At 43.4% G+C, this 21,313-nt stretch overlaps 1 protein-coding gene across 7 annotated transcripts in view; it reads right to left on the minus strand.

Annotated features, from left to right (window-relative positions):
* LOC115209556 (protein mono-ADP-ribosyltransferase PARP15) overlaps window positions 1-21,313 on the minus strand; it is a 199,333-nt gene that overhangs the window by 51,997 nt on the left and 126,023 nt on the right. For 6 of the 7 annotated variants that reach the window (XM_029778023.2, XM_036508643.1, XM_029778002.2 and 3 more), the window contains 2 exons: window positions 800-936; window positions 291-518 (listed from right to left, as the gene is read on the minus strand). In XM_029778023.2, coding sequence (XP_029633883.1) covers window positions 291-518; window positions 800-936 — 365 coding nt within the window. The remainder of the gene's footprint in view (window positions 1-290; window positions 519-799; window positions 937-21,313) is intronic. The other variant, XM_029778016.2, reaches the window with a different exon arrangement.

Raw genomic sequence — 21,313 nt, forward strand, 5'->3', positions numbered from 1 at the left:
TGACAGAGAAAAACTCACCAATACAGACAGTAAAACAGAGAAATATGTTTTAATATAGTCTTATTTATCAGTCACATAACTGTTGTTAGGCCATGAGGCTTTTTTCCTTCTATTTATATATAAAAGTGTCCTGTTCATCGATATCTTCTGCTTCCTTCCAATGATAACTTGGAAGAACAAATATTAAACAGGATGCTGACATTTGCTTTATGATTCTCACACAACATGCATAAGGTTCTCTTCAAACATTAACTCTTTCAATAAATCAATATAATATGATTGATACTTACTGAATCAGAAGAATATACATTCCAGTAAGGTAATACCAGATGAAATACATTCTTACAGTTGAGGTTATATCCTTTAGTAATGGCTATTGTAGATGTAGAAATACCTCGAGGATATTCCTCGTCACATTCATTTTGTATCTGTGGACCAGCAGCATTGAGAATAGATTTGGAGATAGCACCAATGTTAAGGTAGAGGTTTTTATTGGTTCTGTTAACGATGACATCAACCTACAAAAGTAATTGATGGTAAACAGCTAAGGAACAGTCCATGGAGAGAAGAGAAATACATTGTTGCAGTTGATATTGTTGTTAAGAAAGGCTCTACAGAATGGCTGTAGTAAGTTTGAGGTTGTTAAAGTTAGCAAAAGATATACTCAGGATATCAGATGTGAAGGAAATAAAATGTTTGAGTTTGATTGAGAAAATGTTTTAATTAACTGTAATGATTCCTCATTTGAAAATGAAATAACAATTAAACATAAATATGTTAAGTGAATCTATTTACTCACAGATGCATCAGAAATTGAATCAGTCGATAGTTGTATTTTGATGCCATCATTTTCTCTGGATGTCTCATTAGTTCTGGGTGCCACAGAAGAGATTTCCTTTTGCGAAACATGAAGAGATGTGTTTGATGATGTGGTGTCTGAAAAAAATAAACAAATATCAACATATGTACACTTTATACACACACACACACACTCATATGTCATCATCATTTAACGTCCGTATATGTATTTCATGTTTGGATTTGGTTTGCAAGATTCTTTATGTGAGTTTGTGTGTTGAAGCATATTCTGTTGTGTCTGGGGAGAGTCATTTTCTTTTGGTGCCTTATAATTTAACACACTCACTGCCAAAAATTTCCACTTATTTCTCATTTTTATTTTCTTAAAATTTTCGTTGCATCTTGCAAACTTTTCAATAGTCTTGACTCTGTCCGTTATTTACACTGCGTTCCTTTTTGTTTGTTTGTGCGCATGTGTGTGGGTCAGTGTGTGTGTGTGTCTATGCATGCATGTGTGTGTGTATGCATATGTATATATGTATGTATGTGTGTGCATCTGTATGTATGTAATCTGCATATTCATGTGCTTGCATGTCTGTGTTTGTGTATTTTCTGTGTATGTGTGTGTGAGTGTGTTTGTGTATGTATGCACCTCTGTCTCCTTGTGTGTGTGTGTGTGTGTGTTTTGCCACTTTGTACCATGTTTGTATGTATGGATGTGCATTTCTATATGTGTGGACACGTATCTCCATATGTGTCCTTGTGTGGAGTAAGGCGTGTGTGTACATATGTTCTTGTGTTTCAGTATCCATTTGTGTATGTGTGCCTGTTTGTTCATATAACCTATTTACCTATCCATCTGTATGTTGATCTGTTTATTTTCATATCCATATGCTTACATACATGTGCATATACACATATGTACCCACACACACACACACACATACATACCTCAATCTACATAACAGCCCACTAACTATTCTACTCTACCTGTGTAAACTGTGGGTATGGGCGTATGGTATCTACCATGTATATTTCCTATTTAGTATTAGGAAAGTTTCATTTATAAGGACGTACTCCCGTATTTGTCTGAGTGTTGGGTCTTTTGATTGCTTGGATGAGATGCGGATGTCAAGTTGACCCAAGTTGCCTCCATGATGGTCTTTGGGATGTTGGTAGAGTATGGAGGACTGCTTTTTGTTGTCATATTGTCTCAAATGTTCATTTAGTCTTTCAGCTATGCTCCTAGATGTCTCCCCTATGTACGTCATGTTCATGTCCTTACAGGCACCTTCTAAGCATCATATGCTGTAAACTACATTTCGAGTTCTACAGTTAATGCCAGCGTTAATCCTACATACCATGCAGTTATCATTGGTGCATATGGTATTCTTAAAGGGGTACGTCCTACATAGTTATGATCTGACGGAGTTCCCTGGATTTTCAACAATCTTAATGTCGAGTTTGGTCTCCTTCAGAGCTTCCCTAAATCTACAGGCTAGTTCTCCATGGGATTTGGCCTCTACAAACATCACTCCTTCATATTTATCACTTTTCTGCCATGTGTTCACCCCGTTTGCTTTGTCACAAGTGCTTTGTATCCTATTCCATTCTTTGTTTCTATATCTAGGGCAGCTACCACTGGTATCATTACGTATAATGTTATCAGATTTATTTCTAGCACCCCTGTACACTCGAACTCTATCTTTTTGATCATATCCAGAGAACTGCATGCGGTGCATAAAGTTCTGTATGTGTTTTGTCGTTTCATAGGGTTCGCATAGTGGGGACACATTGTTCATTATTCTAATTAAGTCTGCTATCAGTATGGTTTAATTTCCTTGTTGTGTGAGAAAGGTGAGTTCTTCTGAACGACATAGTTTGAAGTTATGGGTTCCATGTAATAAGAGTGGAGGAGCTGCACTCTTTTGTTCACAGTCTCTAACCCAAGTTCAGTATCAAGTACAGGGAGTCCATTGTTGGGGTGCTTAGTGGGGTTTAATCTATAGTTACCTTGATACTTTGGTGGATGGAGTTAGCTATTTGCTGGAGGCTCTCCATTACGTTCTTCTCAGTTTCTACATTAAGCGGACATTTCACCGGTGAGTGTGTAAAATTATAAGGCACAAAAAGAAAATGACCCTCCCCCGAGACACAACAGTATATATATATATATATATATAAGCAACAGTAACTTCAAAAACCAGCCAACCATACACTTAACGCTTTACCAGTCTGGGGTGCACATAGGCCAAATTGACTAAATCATTAGTTTTATTTTGATGCCATCATATTTTCTGGATGTCACTTTAGTTCTGGGTGTCATAGAGGACGATTCCTGTTGAGGACTAAGAAGGTCTGATGGTTTGGTTCCTGAAAATTAACAAATATAAACATACATACATACACACACACAAACATACACATTTTCAATCATAAAGTCTGCTCTATTCTTTAGATTGTGCTTTGCATTCTGATATATGTTATATTGATAATTCATATATATATATATATCTTAGCTGGGCATAAGAACCATCAGATGTGGTGTACAAGAGAGACAACTGCACACGACATCTGAAGAAGTTCCAATCTCTACCAGTGGGAGGAAGCTGTAGAAGAGGGAGGCCCAGGAAGACATGGAATGAGGTGCTTAAGCATAATCATCAAATGATGGGCCACATGGAAGCAATGACTAGTGACCGAGACATTTGGCGATATGTCATACTTGAGAAGACATATGGTCAAGGAATATGGCGACCTGGCAGCTGGAGTCTTAGAGTAGCTGTCCACCGAAGTTCCATATAATATGGGAAGGAAAAAGGAAAAGGAGGAAAATACAATGTTACTAAAACAAAGACACATTCACATGTAGACAAACAAATGGTTTGATTAGGGTATAATCAATTTGGCGAGGAAACTAAAGAGAAAATATTACGACGATGACCACCACAGATCTACAATGGAAGAATTCACCACGTGTAGTTGAGGGTAAAAGAAAACGTTGAACGACAGTAAGTACGTCCAAAATTTATAAAGCAGTGACATACATACATACATAGATACTTGTAGCAGACATGTATATACGTGCAGAGTGAAAAGAAATCACACTATTTAATGTGACGGACTACACTGCAAAAAATTAAAAAATCACTGATTTCATTTCTGTTTACAAACTTTCTCCGTGTCTACACTAAACATACGCACAAATCCTTTTATATATACACACGCAATATTTAAGAACAAAAGGAATATACACAAAAAAAGATCGAATTAAAAACAAATATTTTATATTTTACTTTTATCGTATTGTTGTTTACATTTTCTGTCTCTACGGATGACCAGAAGCAACAGAATCGCCATGGTGGAATCCATAGCGGCGTGCGATAAGACTGGTCGCTGCTCCAAAATAGAACACTGCCCAGAAAATCACACCTGCCACATCTGTACGGAACCCGAAAATACGTTCCGTAATCGCTGGGTCGAATGTGGGACATGCCTCATCTCTGTCTGCCTCCAATGTGCCACGGACTTTCAGAAGATCCCAGGCCAAAAAAAGAGCCATCATAATGCTATGATGGATAGACTCTGGAAGATGGTTCAGCTTAAATCTTGGACTTTTCAGTATCAGGCCTGCGCGCCTCCACAACCGACGATTGTGTCTCCCCCTGCCACTCCCGTGGAGGAGGCGGAACAGCAACAGCAGCAACAACAAAATCAACCACAACTAGAGCAGCAGCAGCAGCAGCAACAACAACGACAGCAGCAACAACAAAATCAACCACAACCAGAGCAGCAGCAGCAACAACAGCAGCAACAACAAAATCAACCACAACCAGAGCAGCAGCAGCAACAACAACAACACCAATTGACCAGTGCGGTTCTTGCAGAACTGCAACAATCGATCTGTGCTTTAAGAGGGGAAGTAGCAGGAATAAAAGCAACCATTCAGGTTGGACTCCACAATGAGGGGTCTTATCGGAATGCTCTGCTAAAGAACCTCCCTGTACCTGTACCTCTTGTCGCATCTAAGACCGCGGATTCTGCTACCCATGAAGTCATTGCCATTGGGGTGCCTGAAGACATGGCTGATCTTCAGGCATTTGCTGCCAACTCAGCCAAAGACCTAGGCTGCGTTTCCCCAACGGGTGCTATCCGCCTTGGACGACCTGGCCCAAAACCTAGGCTCATCAAGCTGTCTTTTTCGGACCACACTGAGGCAACCTCTTACCATCTGGCCTCAGTTAAAGCTGGGCGTGAAAATCGGACCACCTTCCGAACACGCCCAGGCTTACCGTCCGATCTACGTCCGAAGCTACGTGTAGCGGCTTCCCTGAATAGGAACTCAGCTCTACAGGAAAGCTTCAGTCTTCGGGAAGATGGACAAATCTGGAGATTTGTCAAGACTGATGAAACGTGGAAGAGAGATACCAGCTGGTCTGAGTGCTCTCTACCCACAATAACTAAAAAGACTACAGCAACTCAGGGAAACTAAGCCAGGACAATCTGCCATCCTCCACACACCATCATAAACTGCGAGCAGGGTACAAATTGTTGTCCTTAAATGCTCGCAGTTTATGCAACAAAATACATTTGTTCAACGCCTACGTCAGAAGTGTTGACCCTGACTTCATCACTGTCACGGAAACATGGGCGCATTCCTTACTCTGTGATGGGGTTTTCAACATCACGGGGTACAACCTCTTCCGTAAGGACCGTACTAACCGCCGTGGTGGTGGTGTGATGGTCTACGTTCGTTCAAATTTTTTGGTAATTCCTTGTGCCGATTTGAACGAATCACAAGAAGAAGTTTTTTTCTGTGACGTACGTATGACCATGTCAACACTCCTGCTTGGCGTTGTTTATCGTCCCCCAAATTACCATCAGGACACACAGCTTTGCAACATCCTCCGAGCTGCAGCCAGGAAAACAGCCACTTATGTGTTTATTGCAGGCGATTTCAATCATCCTGAGATCGATTGGGAAACCTTCCGTTGGCCACAGAGTGCAAACGATTTTGTTGAGCTTGTGCTGGACTCAAACTGGTCACAAGTAGTCACCTCTCCAACAAGAGGCGACAACACCTTGGACCTGCTCTTCACCACAACTCCTGAAGCGGTTATCAATTGCACTACGGAGGAACCTCTAGGTGACTCTGATCATGCTATGATCATCGCCAATCTGGCTCTTGCGGGCAACAAACACCTGAACCATCTCCAATCTGCTTCCTTCGATTGGAAGAGAGCAGATTGGAACCTGTACCACACTGAACTACAGCACCCAAACTGGCGTGAATTCTACAACTCTGGAGATGTGAATACTATACTCCAGAGTATCCTGGACTCAATATGGGCAGCATGTGCAGCATCAGTGCCACGTAAACAAAAAAAGAAGAACCGCCCCAAAAGGGCAATTTGGGAAACTTCAGCGGTCCGACTTGCCAGGAAGGAACGTCGGACTGCTGAACAGGAATACAAGTTGCATAAATCAGACACCAACAGGAAGAAGCGGAATAAATCCTCCAACCATCTCAAGCAAGTGACAAAAAATGCAGTGCTTGAATTTGAACAGTGCATAGCAGCCAATCCTGACAGCAAGGTTTTCTGGAAATATGTGCATTCAAAGCAGAGACCTCACTCTCCAGTGGGCCCTCTTCGCAACCCTCACACGAACCAGATCACTGACGACCCCAAGGAATGCGCAGAACTCATTGCCGAGTGCTATGCAAACATATTCACTGTCGAAAGTCAAAATGTACCATCTTCACCATCACTAACAGCAAACTCCATAACAACTATGGAATTTACACCTGAAATGCTGCGACGTCACCTTCAAAATAAGCGCAACTATGCCTCCCCTGGTCTCGATGGAGTTACATACCTGCTTCTCAAACGTGGCAGGCACTTCCTTTTACACCAGCTTTCTATTTTCTTCCAGTACTGTCTCAACAATGGTGCTACTCCGGAGCAGTGGAAAACTGCCAGTGTCATTCCTCTGTTCAAAAAGGGTGACCGCACATCACCTGTCAACTATCGCCCAGTCAGTCTCACTAGCTGTATTGCAAAACTGATGGAATCGTGTGTCAGAGAAACACTCTGGAACTTCTGGAGCTCTCACAGTCTCATCCGACCCTCACAATATGGATTTGTCCCTAACTCCAGCTGCAGTGACCAGCTTGTCGAGTTCCTTGAGGACATTACTCAGATCACTGACAGTGGCTCATGGGTGGATGTTGTCTACCTTGACTTTGCTAAGGCTTTCAACTCTGTGCCACACAAAAGGCTTATGGTGAAACTCTCTGCAATGGGTGTGGGGGATGACCTTTTTAACTGGTTGAAATCCTTCATCCTCAGCCGAAAGGAGGTAGTCACAGTTCTAGGACAGCACTCTACACCATATGAGATGTCATCGGGTGTACCACAGGGATCTGTCCTTGGTCCCCTCCTGTTTGTGGCATACATTAATGACATAGATGCCAATTTAAAGAATGCCACAGTATTGAAATATGCAGACGACATCAAGCTGTACCTTGAAATCAAGAGGACTGATCCTGATGTCTACAACTCTTTCCTGCAATCAGACCTAGACACAATGCAGCAATGGATCACAGACTGGCAACTGAAACTGGCTGTGGACAAGTGTACCACCATGCATTTTGGGAGAAAAAACCCTGCGTCCACATACTCCCTTCACAACACTGATATCAAGAAATCCTCTTGCGAGCGTGACCTAGGCATCACTGTCAGCAGTGATTTGCGTTGGACAAAGCATATCTCTAAAATTGTCAAGAAGGCCGAGGGTGTCTTGGCATCACTCAGCAAGACTTTTGTTAGCCGCTCTCCAGCCATCTATTTAAAACTGTATACAGCTATGGTACGACCACACTTGGAATTCGCATCATCAGTTTGGAATCCCTATCTTGCTCAGAACATTGACCTCCTGGAATCTGTCCAGAGACGTGCAACCAAACGCATACCCTCCATCAGACACCTACCATATTCTGAGCGCCTTGTTTCCCTGGGCATGGATTCACTGAAGCTCCGGCGTCTGGCGACGGACTTGGTAAGCACCCACAAAGTTATCAACCACCTCACCAACAACAACACTGAACACCTTTTTGATCTCCATGTGTCTAACACACGTGGACATGCCTACAAAGTCAGAAAACAGCACAGCTCCCATGACTTTCGGAAACATTTTTTCACGCTCAGGGTTGCTGAAGCGTGGAATAAACTGCCTGCATCAGTTGTTGACTGCCATGACACTGCATCCTTTAAGGCCCTCATGCTTCCCGAAATCCGTCGAAACTACACCTGATTATATATACACTTTAGATGAGTTGTAGTGCACCTGAGCACTGTACACAATTATTATTATTATTATTATTATATCAAGCCAAATGAAATCATAGCTGTGGTCTTTGTAGGTGTCACCTACATGCCAGCCATGCCAGTCTCACGTAAAAAGTACCATTTGGGGGTTGTGCCTCATAGAGGCCATGTGGTTGATGCTGGCATCATGTATCTAGCATCCATGCTGGTGGTAAATAAAAGCAGCCATTACATTGGTGGTTAGGAAAGGTATCCAGCTGTAGAAACCATACCATGTCAGACTGGAGTCTGGTGTAGCCCCTCACCTTGCCAGCCCCAGTCAAACCGTCCAACCCATGCCAGCATGGACAATGGATGCTAAATGATGATGATCATGATGTACATACGTATAGGCATGCCATCATCAGCATTATCCCCATCTACATTTCATGTCCATGCTGGCACAAGTTGAACAAAATGATATATAAAGACACATTTGTCACAGCAAAAGTCATGTCCAAAAACTGTGATATATATTCCTGCCCATGCTGGGCCTTACGCCCACATTTGCCCCTGTGAAGCATCCCCTTCACCACATCTCATCTTCCTAACACCCATCCCTCTATTATACTCTTCTAACTATGGTCCTACTTTACTGCTGTAACCATTTGAGAGCATTCATCACCACCCAAACCCTTTCATTAATACCAGTTGCATCTCTTTCATCATCATCTCCATCCATACAACCTTCCATCGATCATCCCTTTCTGTCCCTTCCCTAATCTTTCCCACCCACCCCTCTTAGCTACACCTTACTCTGCCAGGTTTCCTGTTGAACACTTCTCCTATCTGCAATCATTCTCAACACCCTCTCACAGCCATTGCTAATAATCCCTCCAATTTTCTGGCCCCACTCACTATAGCCACCCCCATGTATCTCTGACTCCCATCTCTTTCACACTTCATCATCTTTGCTTTCCCTCTGCTGTCAGATCCTGGTCTTCATCTCTCTTCCTCCTCATCTATCAACAGATTGATGATTCTGCTGCTCTCCACCCTTCCTCTGAGGCTTCTTGTCACCTCCTCCTTTCCGAGCCCCGTCAGTCTCTCGACTCCACCTCAAACCATTGTTCCTCACTCTCTACAACCACCTCAAGCCCCATCTCTAACCTCTGCACTTTTCATCTCACACTCTGATGCCATTACCCTCCCATTCCTTCTTTACTCATCCACAGTCTCCCTTATACTCCCCTTCTTGTAACTTGGGACTATGCTCTGGCACTCTATTACCACCATCTTTCTTCCTTCCAGATACTGTCATGCACCTTTGCATAAATATAAGGACGCCACGAGTCTCTCTAGATCTATGTGCTTAAGCCTCTGGCAAACTTTAGACTTTCTAGCCCTGGCCTCAAGCCACCTCCCCACTCCCCAGTTCCATCAGGGGCTTGCAAGATACTTGGTAACCTCACCAGTGCTGGTGCCATGAGAAAAGCAGGTTCCAGTCCACACTCTAAAATGGTTGGCATTATGTTGAGTATTCTAACTCTGAATATTCTTCGACCAAAGTAGATGGGGATGACAATGTGTTTGTCCCTTGCTAGGATGGCCGTCCAGTTATTTTTGGTCTCCTCCTCTGAGACAGACCGCACTTTGACAGTCCCATATTTCTTTCTTTAACCTGGCTACGTAGGCTTTGCTTTTCTAAACTGCTTCTAGGTATTTCTCTATTTGCTGCTGTGTTGCCTGCTCCACTTCCCTACTTTTGACTTCAGTTGTTTTATATAGAACTGTCCACAAATTAATTTTTTGCGGGGCCAGTTCTATGAATGTTTAATACCATTTTTCTGCTACATTTTGCACTCTTGAATTCATTTCCATCGATAAAAAATGTCTTCACTTAATTCTGTGGTTACTCTTGCAAAGTTGAAATTGTTACGACTAGATTTGCATGTCTCATTCTTCCTCATTTTCTCTCTCTCTCTCTCCTCTTGTTTTTCCTCTGCCTAGGTAACCAAATACCTCCTTCACACCAGCACACCAATTTATGGCCTCTTTTGCGTACCTCTTTCTCTGTCCCTCGGTAACCATGTCTCTCCTCTATAGCAAGACATTTCTCTCTGCTTATTTATTTCTCCGTCACAAACTAACATTTCATCATCTACTACTGGATCACCTCCTCCAATGCCCTCTCTGCTATGGCAAGACCCCTCTTTCTGTCTCTCTGTCACACTCTAACATTTCATCATCTACTACTGGATCACCACCTCCAATGCCCTCTCTGTTATGGCAAGACCCCTCTTTCTGTCTCTCTGTCACACTCTAACATTTCATCATCTACTACTGGATCACCTCCTCCAATGCCCTCTCTGTTATGGCAAGACCCCTCTTTCTGTCTCTCTGTCACACTCTAACATTTCATCATCTACTACTGGATCACCACCTCCAATGCCCTCTCTGTTATGGCAAGACCCCTCTTTCTGTCTCTCTGTCACACTCTAACATTTCATCATCTACTACTGGATCACCTCCTCCAATGCCCTCTCTGTTATGGCAAGACCCCTCTTTCTGTCTCTCTGTCACACTCTAACATTTCATCATCTACTACTGGATCACCTCCTCCAATGCCCTCTCTGTTATGGCAAGACCCCTCTTTCTGTCTCTCTGTCACACTCTAACATTTCATCATCTACTACTGGATCACCTCCTCCAATGCCCTCTCTGTTATGGCAAGACCCCTCTTTCTGTCTCTCTGTCACACTCTAACATTTCATCATCTACTACTGGATCACCTCCTCCAATGCCCTCTCTGTTATGGCAAGACCCCTCTTTCTGTCTCTCTGTCACACTCTAACATTTCATCATCTACTACTGGATCACCTCCTCCAATGCCCTCTCTGTTATGGCAAGACCCCTCTTTCTGTCTCTCTGTCACATCTAACATTTCATCATCTACTACTGGATCACCACCTCCAATGTCCTCTCTGTTATGGCAAGACCCCTCTTTCTGTCTCTCTGTCACACTCTAACATTTCATCATCTACTACTGGATCACCTCCTCCAATGCCCTCTCTGTTATGGCAAGACCCCTCTTTCTGTCTCTCTGTCACACTCTAACCTTTCATCATCTACTACTGGATCACCTCCTCCAATGCCCTCTCTGTTATGGCAAGACCCCTCTTTCTGTCTCTCTGTCACACTCTAACCTTTCATCAACTACTACTGGATCACCACCTCCAATGCCCTCTCTGTTATGGCAAGACCCCTCTTTCTGTCTCTCTGTCACACTCTAACATTTCATCATCTACTACTGGATCACCTCCTCCAATGCCCTCTCTGTTATGGCAAGACCCCTCTTTCTGTCTCTCTGTCACACTCTAACCTTTCATCATCTACTACTGGATCACCACCTCCAATGCCCTCTCTGTTATGGCAAGACCCCTCTTTCTGTCTCTCTGTCACACTCTAACATTTCATCATCTACTACTGGATCACCACCTCCAATGCCCTCTCTGTTATGGCAAGACCCCTCTTTCTGTCTCTCTGTCACACTCTAACATTTCATCATCTACTACTGGATCACCTCCTCCAATGCCCTCTCTGTTATGGCAAGACCCCTCTTTCTGTCTCTCTGTCACACTCTAACCTTTCATCATCTACAACTGGATCACCACCTCAAATGCCCTCTCTGTTATGGCAAGACCCCTCTTTCTGTCTCTCTGTCACACTCTAACATTTCATCATCTACTACTGGATCACCTCCTCCAATGCCCTCTCTGTTATGGCAAGACCCCTCTTTCTGTCTCTCTGTCACACTCTAACATTTCATCATCTACTACTGGATCACCACCTCCAATGCCCTCTCTGTTATGGCAAGACCCCTCTTTCTGTCTCTCTGTCACACTCTAACATTTCATCATCTACTACTAGATCACCACCTCCAATGCCCTCTCTGTTATGGCAAGACCCCTCTTTCTGTCTCTCTGTCACACTCTAACATTTCATCATCTACTACTGGATCACCTCCTCCAATGCCCTCTCTGTTATGGCAAGACCCCTCTTTCTGTCTCTGTCACACTCTAACATTTCATCATCTACTACTGGATCACCTCCTCCAATGCCCTCTCTGTTATGGCAAGACTCCTCTTTCTGTCTCTCTTTCACACTCTAACATTTCATCATCTACTACTGGATCACCTCCTCCAATGCCCTCTCTGTTATGGCAAGACCCCTCTTTCTGCCGCTCTGTCACACTCTAACATTTCATCATTTACTACTGGATCACCTCCTCCAATGCCCTCTCTGTTATGGCAAGACCCCTCTTTCTGTCTCTCTGTCACACTCTAACATTTCATCATCTACTACTAGATCACCTCCTCCAATGCCCTCTCTGTTATGGCAAGACCCCTCTTTCTGTCTCTCTGTCACACTCTAACATTTCATCATCTACTACTAGATCACAACCTCCAATGCCCTCTCTGTTATGGCAAGACCCCTCTTTCTGTCTCTCTGTCACACTCTAACATTTCATCATCTACTACTGGATCACCTCCTCCAATGCCCTCTCTGTTATGGCAAGACCCCTCTTTCTGTCTCTCTGTCACACTCTAACCTTTCATCATCTACTACTGGATCACCTCCTCCAATGCCCTCTCTGTTATGGCAAGACCCCTCTTTCTGTCTCTCTGTCACACTCTAACCTTTCATCAACTACTACTGGATCACCACCTCCAATGCCCTCTCTGTTATGGCAAGACCCCTCTTTCTGTCTCTTTGTCACACCCTAACATTTCATCATCTACTATTGGATCACCTCCTCCAATGCCCTCTCTGCTATGGCAAGACCCCTCTTTCTGTCTCTCTGTCACACTCTAACCTTTCATCATCTACTACTGGATCACCACCTCCAATGCCCTCTCTGTTATGGCAAGACCCCTCTTTCTGTCTCTCTGTCACACTCTAACATTTCATCATCTACTACTGGATCACCACATCCAATGCCCTCTCTCTTATGGCAAGACCCCTCTTTCTGTCTCTCTGTCACACTCTAACATTTCATCATCTACTACTGGATCACCTCCTCCAATGCCCTCTCTGTTATGGCAAGACCCCTCTTTCTGTCTCTCTGTCACACTCTAACCTTTCATCATCTACAACTGGATCACCACCTCCAATGCCCTCTCTGTTATGGCAAGACCCCTCTTTCTGTCTCTCTGTCACACTCTAACATTTCATCATCTACTACTGGATCACCTCCTCAAATGCCCTCTCTGTTATGGCAAGACCCCTCTTTCTGTCTCTCTGTCACACACTAACATTTCATCATCTACTACTGGATCACCACCTCCAATGCCCTCTCTGTTATGGCAAGACCCCTCTTTCTGTCTCTCTGTCACACTCTAACATTTCATCATCTACTACTGGATCACCTCCTCCAATGCCCTCTCTGTTATGGCAAGACCCCTCTTTCTGTCTCTCTGTCACACTCTAACATTTCATCATCTACTACTAGATCACCACCTCCAATGCCCTCTCTGTTATGGCAAGACCCCTCTTTCTGTCTCTCTGTCACACTCTAACATTTCATCATCTACTACTGGATCACCTCCTCCAATGCCCTCTCTGTTATGGCAAGACCCCTCTTTCTGTCTCTCTGTCACACTCTAACCTTTCATCATCTACTACTGGATCACCTCCTCCAATGCCCTCTCTGTTATGGCAAGACCCCTCTTTCTGTCTCTCTGTCACACTCTAACCTTTCATCAACTACTACTGGATCACCACCTCCAATGCCCTCTCTGTTATGGCAAGACCCCTCTTTCTGTCTCTCTGTCACACTCTAACATTTCATCATCTACTATTGGATCACCTCCTCCAATGCCCTCTCTGCTATGGCAAGACCCTCTTTCTGTCTCTCTGTCACACTCTAACCTTTCATCATCGACTACTGGATCACCACCTCCAATGCCCTCTCTGTTATGGCAAGACCCCTCTTTCTGTCTCTCTGTCACACTCTAACATTTCATCATCTACTACTGGATCACCACCTCCAATGCCCTCTCTGTTATGGCAAGACCCCTCTTTCTGTCTCTCTGTCACACTCTAACATTTCATCATCTACTACTGGATCACCTCATCCAATGCCCTCTCTGTTATGGCAAGACCCCTCTTTCTGTCTCTCTGTCACACTCTAACATTTCATCATCTACTACTGGATCACCACCTCCAATGCCCTCTCTGTTATGGCAAGACCCCTCTTTCTGTCTCTCTGTCACACTCTAACATTTCATCATCTACTGCTGGATCACCTCCTCCAATGCCCTCTCTGTTATGGCAAGACCCCTCTTTCTGTCTCTCTGTCACACACTAACATTTCATCGTCTACTACTGGATCACCTCCTCCAATGCCCTCTCTGCTATGGCAAGACCCCTCTTTCTGTCTCTCTGTCACACTCTAACATTTCATCGTCTACTACTGGATCACCACCTCCAATGCCCTCTCTGTTATGGCAAGACCCCTCTTTCTGTCTCTCTGTCACACTCTAACATTTCATCATCTACTACTGGATCACATCCTCCAATGCCCTCTCTGTTATGGCAAGACCACTCTTTCTGTCTCTCTGTCACACTCTTACCTTTCATCATCTACTACTGGATCACCACCTCCAATGCCCTCTCTGTTATGGCAAGACCCCTCTTTCTGTCTCTCTGTCACACTCTAACATTTCATCATCTACTACTGGATCACCTCCTCCAATGCCCTCTCTGTTATGGCAAGACCCCTCTTTCTGTCTCTCTGTCACACTCTAACATTTCATCATCTACTACTGGATCACCACCTCCAATGCCCTCTCTGTTATGGCAAGACCCCTCTTTCTGTCTCTCTGTCACACTCTAACATTTCATCATCTACTACTGGATCACCTCCTCCAATGCCCTCTCTGTTATGGCAAGACCCCTCTTTCTGTCTCTCTGTCACACACTAACATTTCATCATCTACTACTGGATCACCTCCTCCAATGCCCTCTCTGTTATGGCAAGACCCCTCTTTCTGTCTCTCTGTCACACTCTAACCTTTCATCATCTACAACTGGATCACCACCTCCAATGCCCTCTCTGTTATGGCAAGACCCCTCTTTCTGTCTCTCTGTCACACTCTAACATTTCATCATCTACTACTGGATCACCTCCTCCAATGCCCTCTCTGTTATGGCAAGACCCCTCTTTCTGTCTCTCTGTCACACTCTAACATTTCATCATCTACTACTGGATCACCACCTCCAATGCCCTCTCTGTTATGGCAAGACCCCTCTTTCTGTCTCTCTGTCACACTCTCACATTTCATCATCTACTACTGGATCACCTCCTCCAATGCCCTCTCTGTTATGGCAAGACCCCTCTTTCTGTCTCTCTGTCACACACTAACATTTCATCATCTACTACTAGATCACCACCTCCAATGCCCTCTCTGTTATGGCAAGACCCCTCTTTCTGTCTCTCTGTCACACTCTCACATTTCATCATCTACTACTGGATCACCTCCTCCAATGCCCTCTCTCTTATGGCAAGACCCCTCTTTCTGTCTCTCTGTCACACTCTAACATTTCATCATCTACTACTAGATCACCACCTCCAATGCCCTCTCTGTTATGGCAAGACCCCTCTTTCTGTCTCTCTGTCACACTCTAACATTTCATCATCTACTACTGGATCACCTCCTCCAATGCCCTCTCTGTTATGGCAAGACCCCTCTTTCTGTCTCTCTGTCACACTCTAACATTTCATCATCTACTACTGGATCACCTCCTCCAATGCCCTCTCTGTTATGGCAAGACCCCTCTTTCTGTCTCTCTGTCACACTCTAACATTTCATCATCTACTACTGGATCACCACCTCCAATGCCCTCTCTGTTATGGCAAGACCCCTCTTTCTGTCTCTCTGTCACACTCTAACATTTCATCATCTACTACTGGATCACCTCCTCCAATGCCCTCTCTGTTATGGCAAGACCCCTCTTTCTGTCTCTCTGTCACACACTAACATTTCATCATCTACTACTGGATCACCTCCTCCAATGCCCTCTCTGTTATGGCAAGACCCTCTTTCTGTCTCTCTGTCACACTCTAACCTTTCATCATCTACAACTGGATCACCACCTCCAATGCCCTCTCTGTTATGGCAAGACCCCTCTTTCTGTCTCTCTGTCACACTCTAACATTTCATCATCTACTACTGGATCACCTCCTCCAATGCCCTCTCTGTTATGGCAAGACCCCTCTTTCTGTCTCTCTGTCACACTCTAACATTTCATCATCTACTACTGGATCACCACCTCCAATGCCCTCTCTGTTATGGCAAGACCCCTCTTTCTGTCTCTCTGTCACACTCTCACATTTCATCATCTACTACTGGATCACCTCCTCCAATGCCCTCTCTGTTATGGCAAGACCCCTCTTTCTGTCTCTCTGTCACACACTAACATTTCATCATCTACTACTAGATCACCACCTCCAATGCCCTCTCTGTTATGGCAAGACCCCTCTTTCTGTCTCTCTGTCACACTCTCACATGTCATCATCTACTACTGGATCACCTCCTCCAATGCCCTCTCTCTTATGGCAAGACCCCTCTTTCTGTCTCTCTGTCACACTCTAACATTTCATCATCTACTACTAGATCACCACCTCCAATGCCCTCTCTGTTATGGCAAGACCCCTCTTTCTGTCTCTCTGTCACACTCTAACATTTCATCATCTACTACTGGATCACCTCCTCCAATGCCCTCTCTGTTATGGCAAGACCCCTCTTTCTGTCTCTCTGTCACACTCTAACATTTCATCATCTACTACTGGATCACCTCCTCCAATGCCCTCTCTGTTATGGCAAGACCCCTCTTTCTGTCTCTCTGTCACACTCTAACCTTTCATCATCTACTACTGGATCACCTCCTCCAATGCCCTCTCTGTTATGGCAAGACCCCTCTTTCTGTCTCTCTGTCACACTCTAACCTTTCATCAACTACTACTGGATCACCACCTCCAATGCCCTCTCTGTTATGGCAAGACCCCTCTTTCTGTCTCTCTGTCACACTCTAACATTTCATCATCTATTATTGGATCACCTCCTCCAATGCCCTCTCTGCTATGGCAAGACCCCTCTTTCTGTCTCTCTGCCACACTCTAACCTTTCATCATCTACTACTGGATCACCACCTCCAATGCCCTCTCTGTTATGGCAAGACCCCTCTTTCTGTCTCTCTGTCACACTCTAACATTTCATCATCTACTACTGGATCACCTCCTCCAATGCCCTCTCTGTTATGGCAAGACCCCTCTTTCTGTCTCTCTGTCACACTCTAACCTTTCATCATCTACAACTGGATCACCACCTCCAATGCCCTCTCTGTTATGGCAAGACCCCTCTTTCTGTCTCTCTGTCACACTCTAACATTTCATCATCTACTACTGGATCACCTCATCCAATGCCCTCTCTGTTATGGCAAGACCCCTCTTTCTGTCTCTCTGTCACACTCTAACATTTCATCATCTACTACTGGATCACCACCTCCAATGCCCTCTCTGTTATGGCAAGACCCCTCTTTCTGTCTCTCTGTCACACTCTAACATTTCATCATCTACTACTGGATCACCTACTCCAATGCCCTCTCTGTTATGGCAAGACCCCTCTTTCTGTCTCTCTGTCACACTCTAACATTTCATCATCTACTACTGGATCACCACCTCCAATGCCCTCTCTGTTATGGCAAGACCCCTCTTTCTGTCTCTCTGTCACACTCTAACATTTCATCATCTTCTACTGGATCACCTCCTCCAATGCCCTCTCTGCTATGGCAAGACCCCTCTTTCTGTCTCTCTGTCACACTCTAACCTTTCATCATCTACTACTGGATCACCTCCTCCAATGCCCTCTCTGTTATGGCAAGACCCCTCTTTCTGTCTCTCTGTCACACTCTAACCTTTCATCATCTGACACAAGCTCTCCTCTTGCCCCTCTCATAATTCATTATCTTGGTGACCCTGCCAGCACTGGTGCCATGTAAAAAGCATCCACTGCACACTGTGAAATGGCTTGCATTTGGAAGGGCATCTAGCTGCAAAAATAATGCCAAAACTAACTTTGTTGTGCTAGTTCCACGTAAAATGTACTGAGTCCACTCTGTTGAGTGGTTGGTGTTAGGAAGTGCATCCAGCTGTAAAATTCCTGCCAAAACGGACACAGTAGCGAAGGGTAGTTATTTTCCACCTTTCCGGCTCCTGTCAACTGTCCAATCCATGCATGCTTAGAAAACAGATGTTAAACGATGATGATGATGATGTTGGCAGTGGTACTGGCAAACCTGCTGCTGCCACCAGCATGGCAGCTGTTTTCTCGCTGTTGTTGTCACTTTTTCTCATTAATTTCTTTTGTTCCTGTGATGGTGAAATGGGATGACAGAAGCAAGGCAAAATCGCTTTCCTAGGCCTCACATGCACTATTGTTGATGTTGTTGTTGCTTTTAAGACTTGGCTGTTCTCTCTTCTGGGGGACCAGCTCTTCTTTTCAATGGATGAACAATTCTCGTTCCCCACCCTTGTTTTTTAGCCCAAACAATTACCAGAATGGCCCCTAAAGGCTACACATGTGGGAAAACTAAAATGACGTCATTTTGCTTGGGAAGGATTGCCAGATAGTTTAATTAAATTCTTGCATTTCTGTGACTTTTATGCTAAAAACTGTGGCTTTAAGTCCAACATAAAATTTACGTCTAGTTTTTCAAAAACTAGCATTGATTATTTGGACACAAAAGTTAAGTTTTCTGGAGGCAGAATAGTGACAGAGTTACTTTGCAAGCCCATGTCATCCTACATTTACTCCCACCACCGATCATCCACAGCATATAATTTGGTCAAATCCCAAATCCCAATAGTTGAGGATAAAACAGATTCGTACTGACATAAGGGATTACTAGAAACATGCAAATGTTTTTGCACATCATTATGTCAAATGCAGTTACAGTGAATCACGATTAATGGAAACAGCAAATGACATAGCTAAGATTAGCCAAGAAAGTTAAGCCCAATTCACACATAATTTTAGCAAACACAATAGAATGTGTGACAGAAATGCTTTAGTGATTAACTGGCATCAAAATTTCACTGGCATTTCAAAAGCGTTGAAAGAAAGTTACCAGCATGTTGCAGAAAAATATCCTTGTTTCAAACAAATATTTCTTCAGCCACCCATTGTAGCCATTCGACAGAGTATAAGGGACCTTTTAACCTCTACTTCTAACTCCGAGAAAACTAACATTGGGGTATCTGCACGCAGTACCTTGAAAAACAGCCGCAAGAGAGGTAAGCCCTCTTCATTGCGCAACAACATGAGTCAAGTCAGGAATCATAACAGAAATGTTATGATTTATACAGAAGGTGGGAAATGTAGAGCTTTACATTTTGCCGTGTTCATGGCAGAATGCACGAAATGCAACTTGGTTTATGTTGGTTGCACAACAGAACAATTAAACAAAAGACTTAATTGGCACAGATATGATGTCAAGCACAATAACAGTAGTTGGACAGAACTTGCCGAATATTTTGCATCAAATGGCTGCAATTTTGAAACAGACTTGAAAGGGCATGATGAGTTATTACCATCACGCCCTGGAGGAATGAATAAAATGACAGGAGAATTTCATCATATTTACACAAAACTATTTGATTAAATATGCTTCTTTGTTTTCCTTTCCTTTCTCTTTCAGTCTTTTCCTTTTTGCTGGTTGTAAACTTGAAAATTGAAGATTGATGATGTCATTCCATCAACATGAGAATGCTGGTTGCCTCGTTCAAATTTTGGATTTGAATTTCTATAATTTTGAATTTCTATGTATCACTTTACATTTTGAACTCAACAAAGCGAAGCAAGCTGTCAGAATATCGTGCAAACCAAAAGAATATCTATTGCAATCACATCGTGATCTTTGTATTGTCTATTTACGTTTGTGAAGAGTTATGCCAATCCTTTTTAAATCCTTTTAAAATAATAATAATAATAATAATAATAATAATAATAATTTTTAAAAATTTTATCATTATCCCCATCACAGTTGTAGTGGTGGTGATGGTGACAATGATAAAAATAAAAATAATGATAATATACTGCAGCTGCTAATACTACAAATACTACAACAGCTACTATTCTGATAGCACAGGAACTTGAGGGTAAACATGAATTCTGATCACGAACAGCCGACGAGAGAGAAGAAACCCTACTCCATATGGAATTACATGGTCAGTTCCACTGTGGAACCAACAAATTAAAAGACAAAGAAGCATCATAGAAGGTGACCTAATAAAAAATATTGAAAGCCTAATCATTTGGGCCCAGGGCTCAGTGGAAAAGAATATATACCACACAAGTGCAACGGATCTCTGCAGAATGTGTGGGAAGAGGGCCGAAAGTAATGCTTGAGAAAGTCTTGCGCAGGAAGAGTTCAAGCGTAGACACGACAAAGTAGCCCAAAACCTCCACTGGCTACTATGCCATAAGTATGGATATGAGGTTATGGGTGCTTGGTACCAACATACACCAAAAAAAGTAATGAACGAAAAGGGGAAGGCAAAAATCCTCTGGGACTTTGATTTCCAGACAGACAAAGTGTTAGAGAACTGAAGGCCAGATATAGAAACCTTTAGGAGGGACAAACAAAAGTGCCAAATAATCGATTTGCCAGGGCCAGGAGATCAACACATCATCATGAAATAAAGAGAAAAAGGTTGATAAATATGGAAACCTGAGAATTGAGATTGCTAAGATGTGGCAGGTACAAGAGTCGAACATAAAGGTTATCCCTATTGTCATCGGAGCATTGGGTTCAATACCATCCAATCTGAAAAAACATCTGAAGTCCTTAGAGATACCCTGCAATCTAGATGTATTGCAAAAGTCAGCATTACTTGGAATTGTGTAACGTATTGTCTGCCTAAGGTCCTTCTTGTGACTTGACAAACACTGCAAACCCCGAGTAGACACAATATCTTCGATCAACAATCTCACGATATTGTATACTGTGCAACATCTATAACAATAATAGCAATCATAATAATAATAGTAATAATAATAATAATAATAATAATAATAATAATAATAATAATAATAATGCCAGATCTGACTGGACTGGTGCAGCTTTCGGGCTCCCCAGACCCCAGT

Source organism: Octopus sinensis, linkage group LG1 (genome assembly GCF_006345805.1).
Source record: "Octopus sinensis linkage group LG1, ASM634580v1, whole genome shotgun sequence".
NCBI lineage: Eukaryota > Metazoa > Mollusca > Cephalopoda > Octopoda > Octopodidae > Octopus > Octopus sinensis.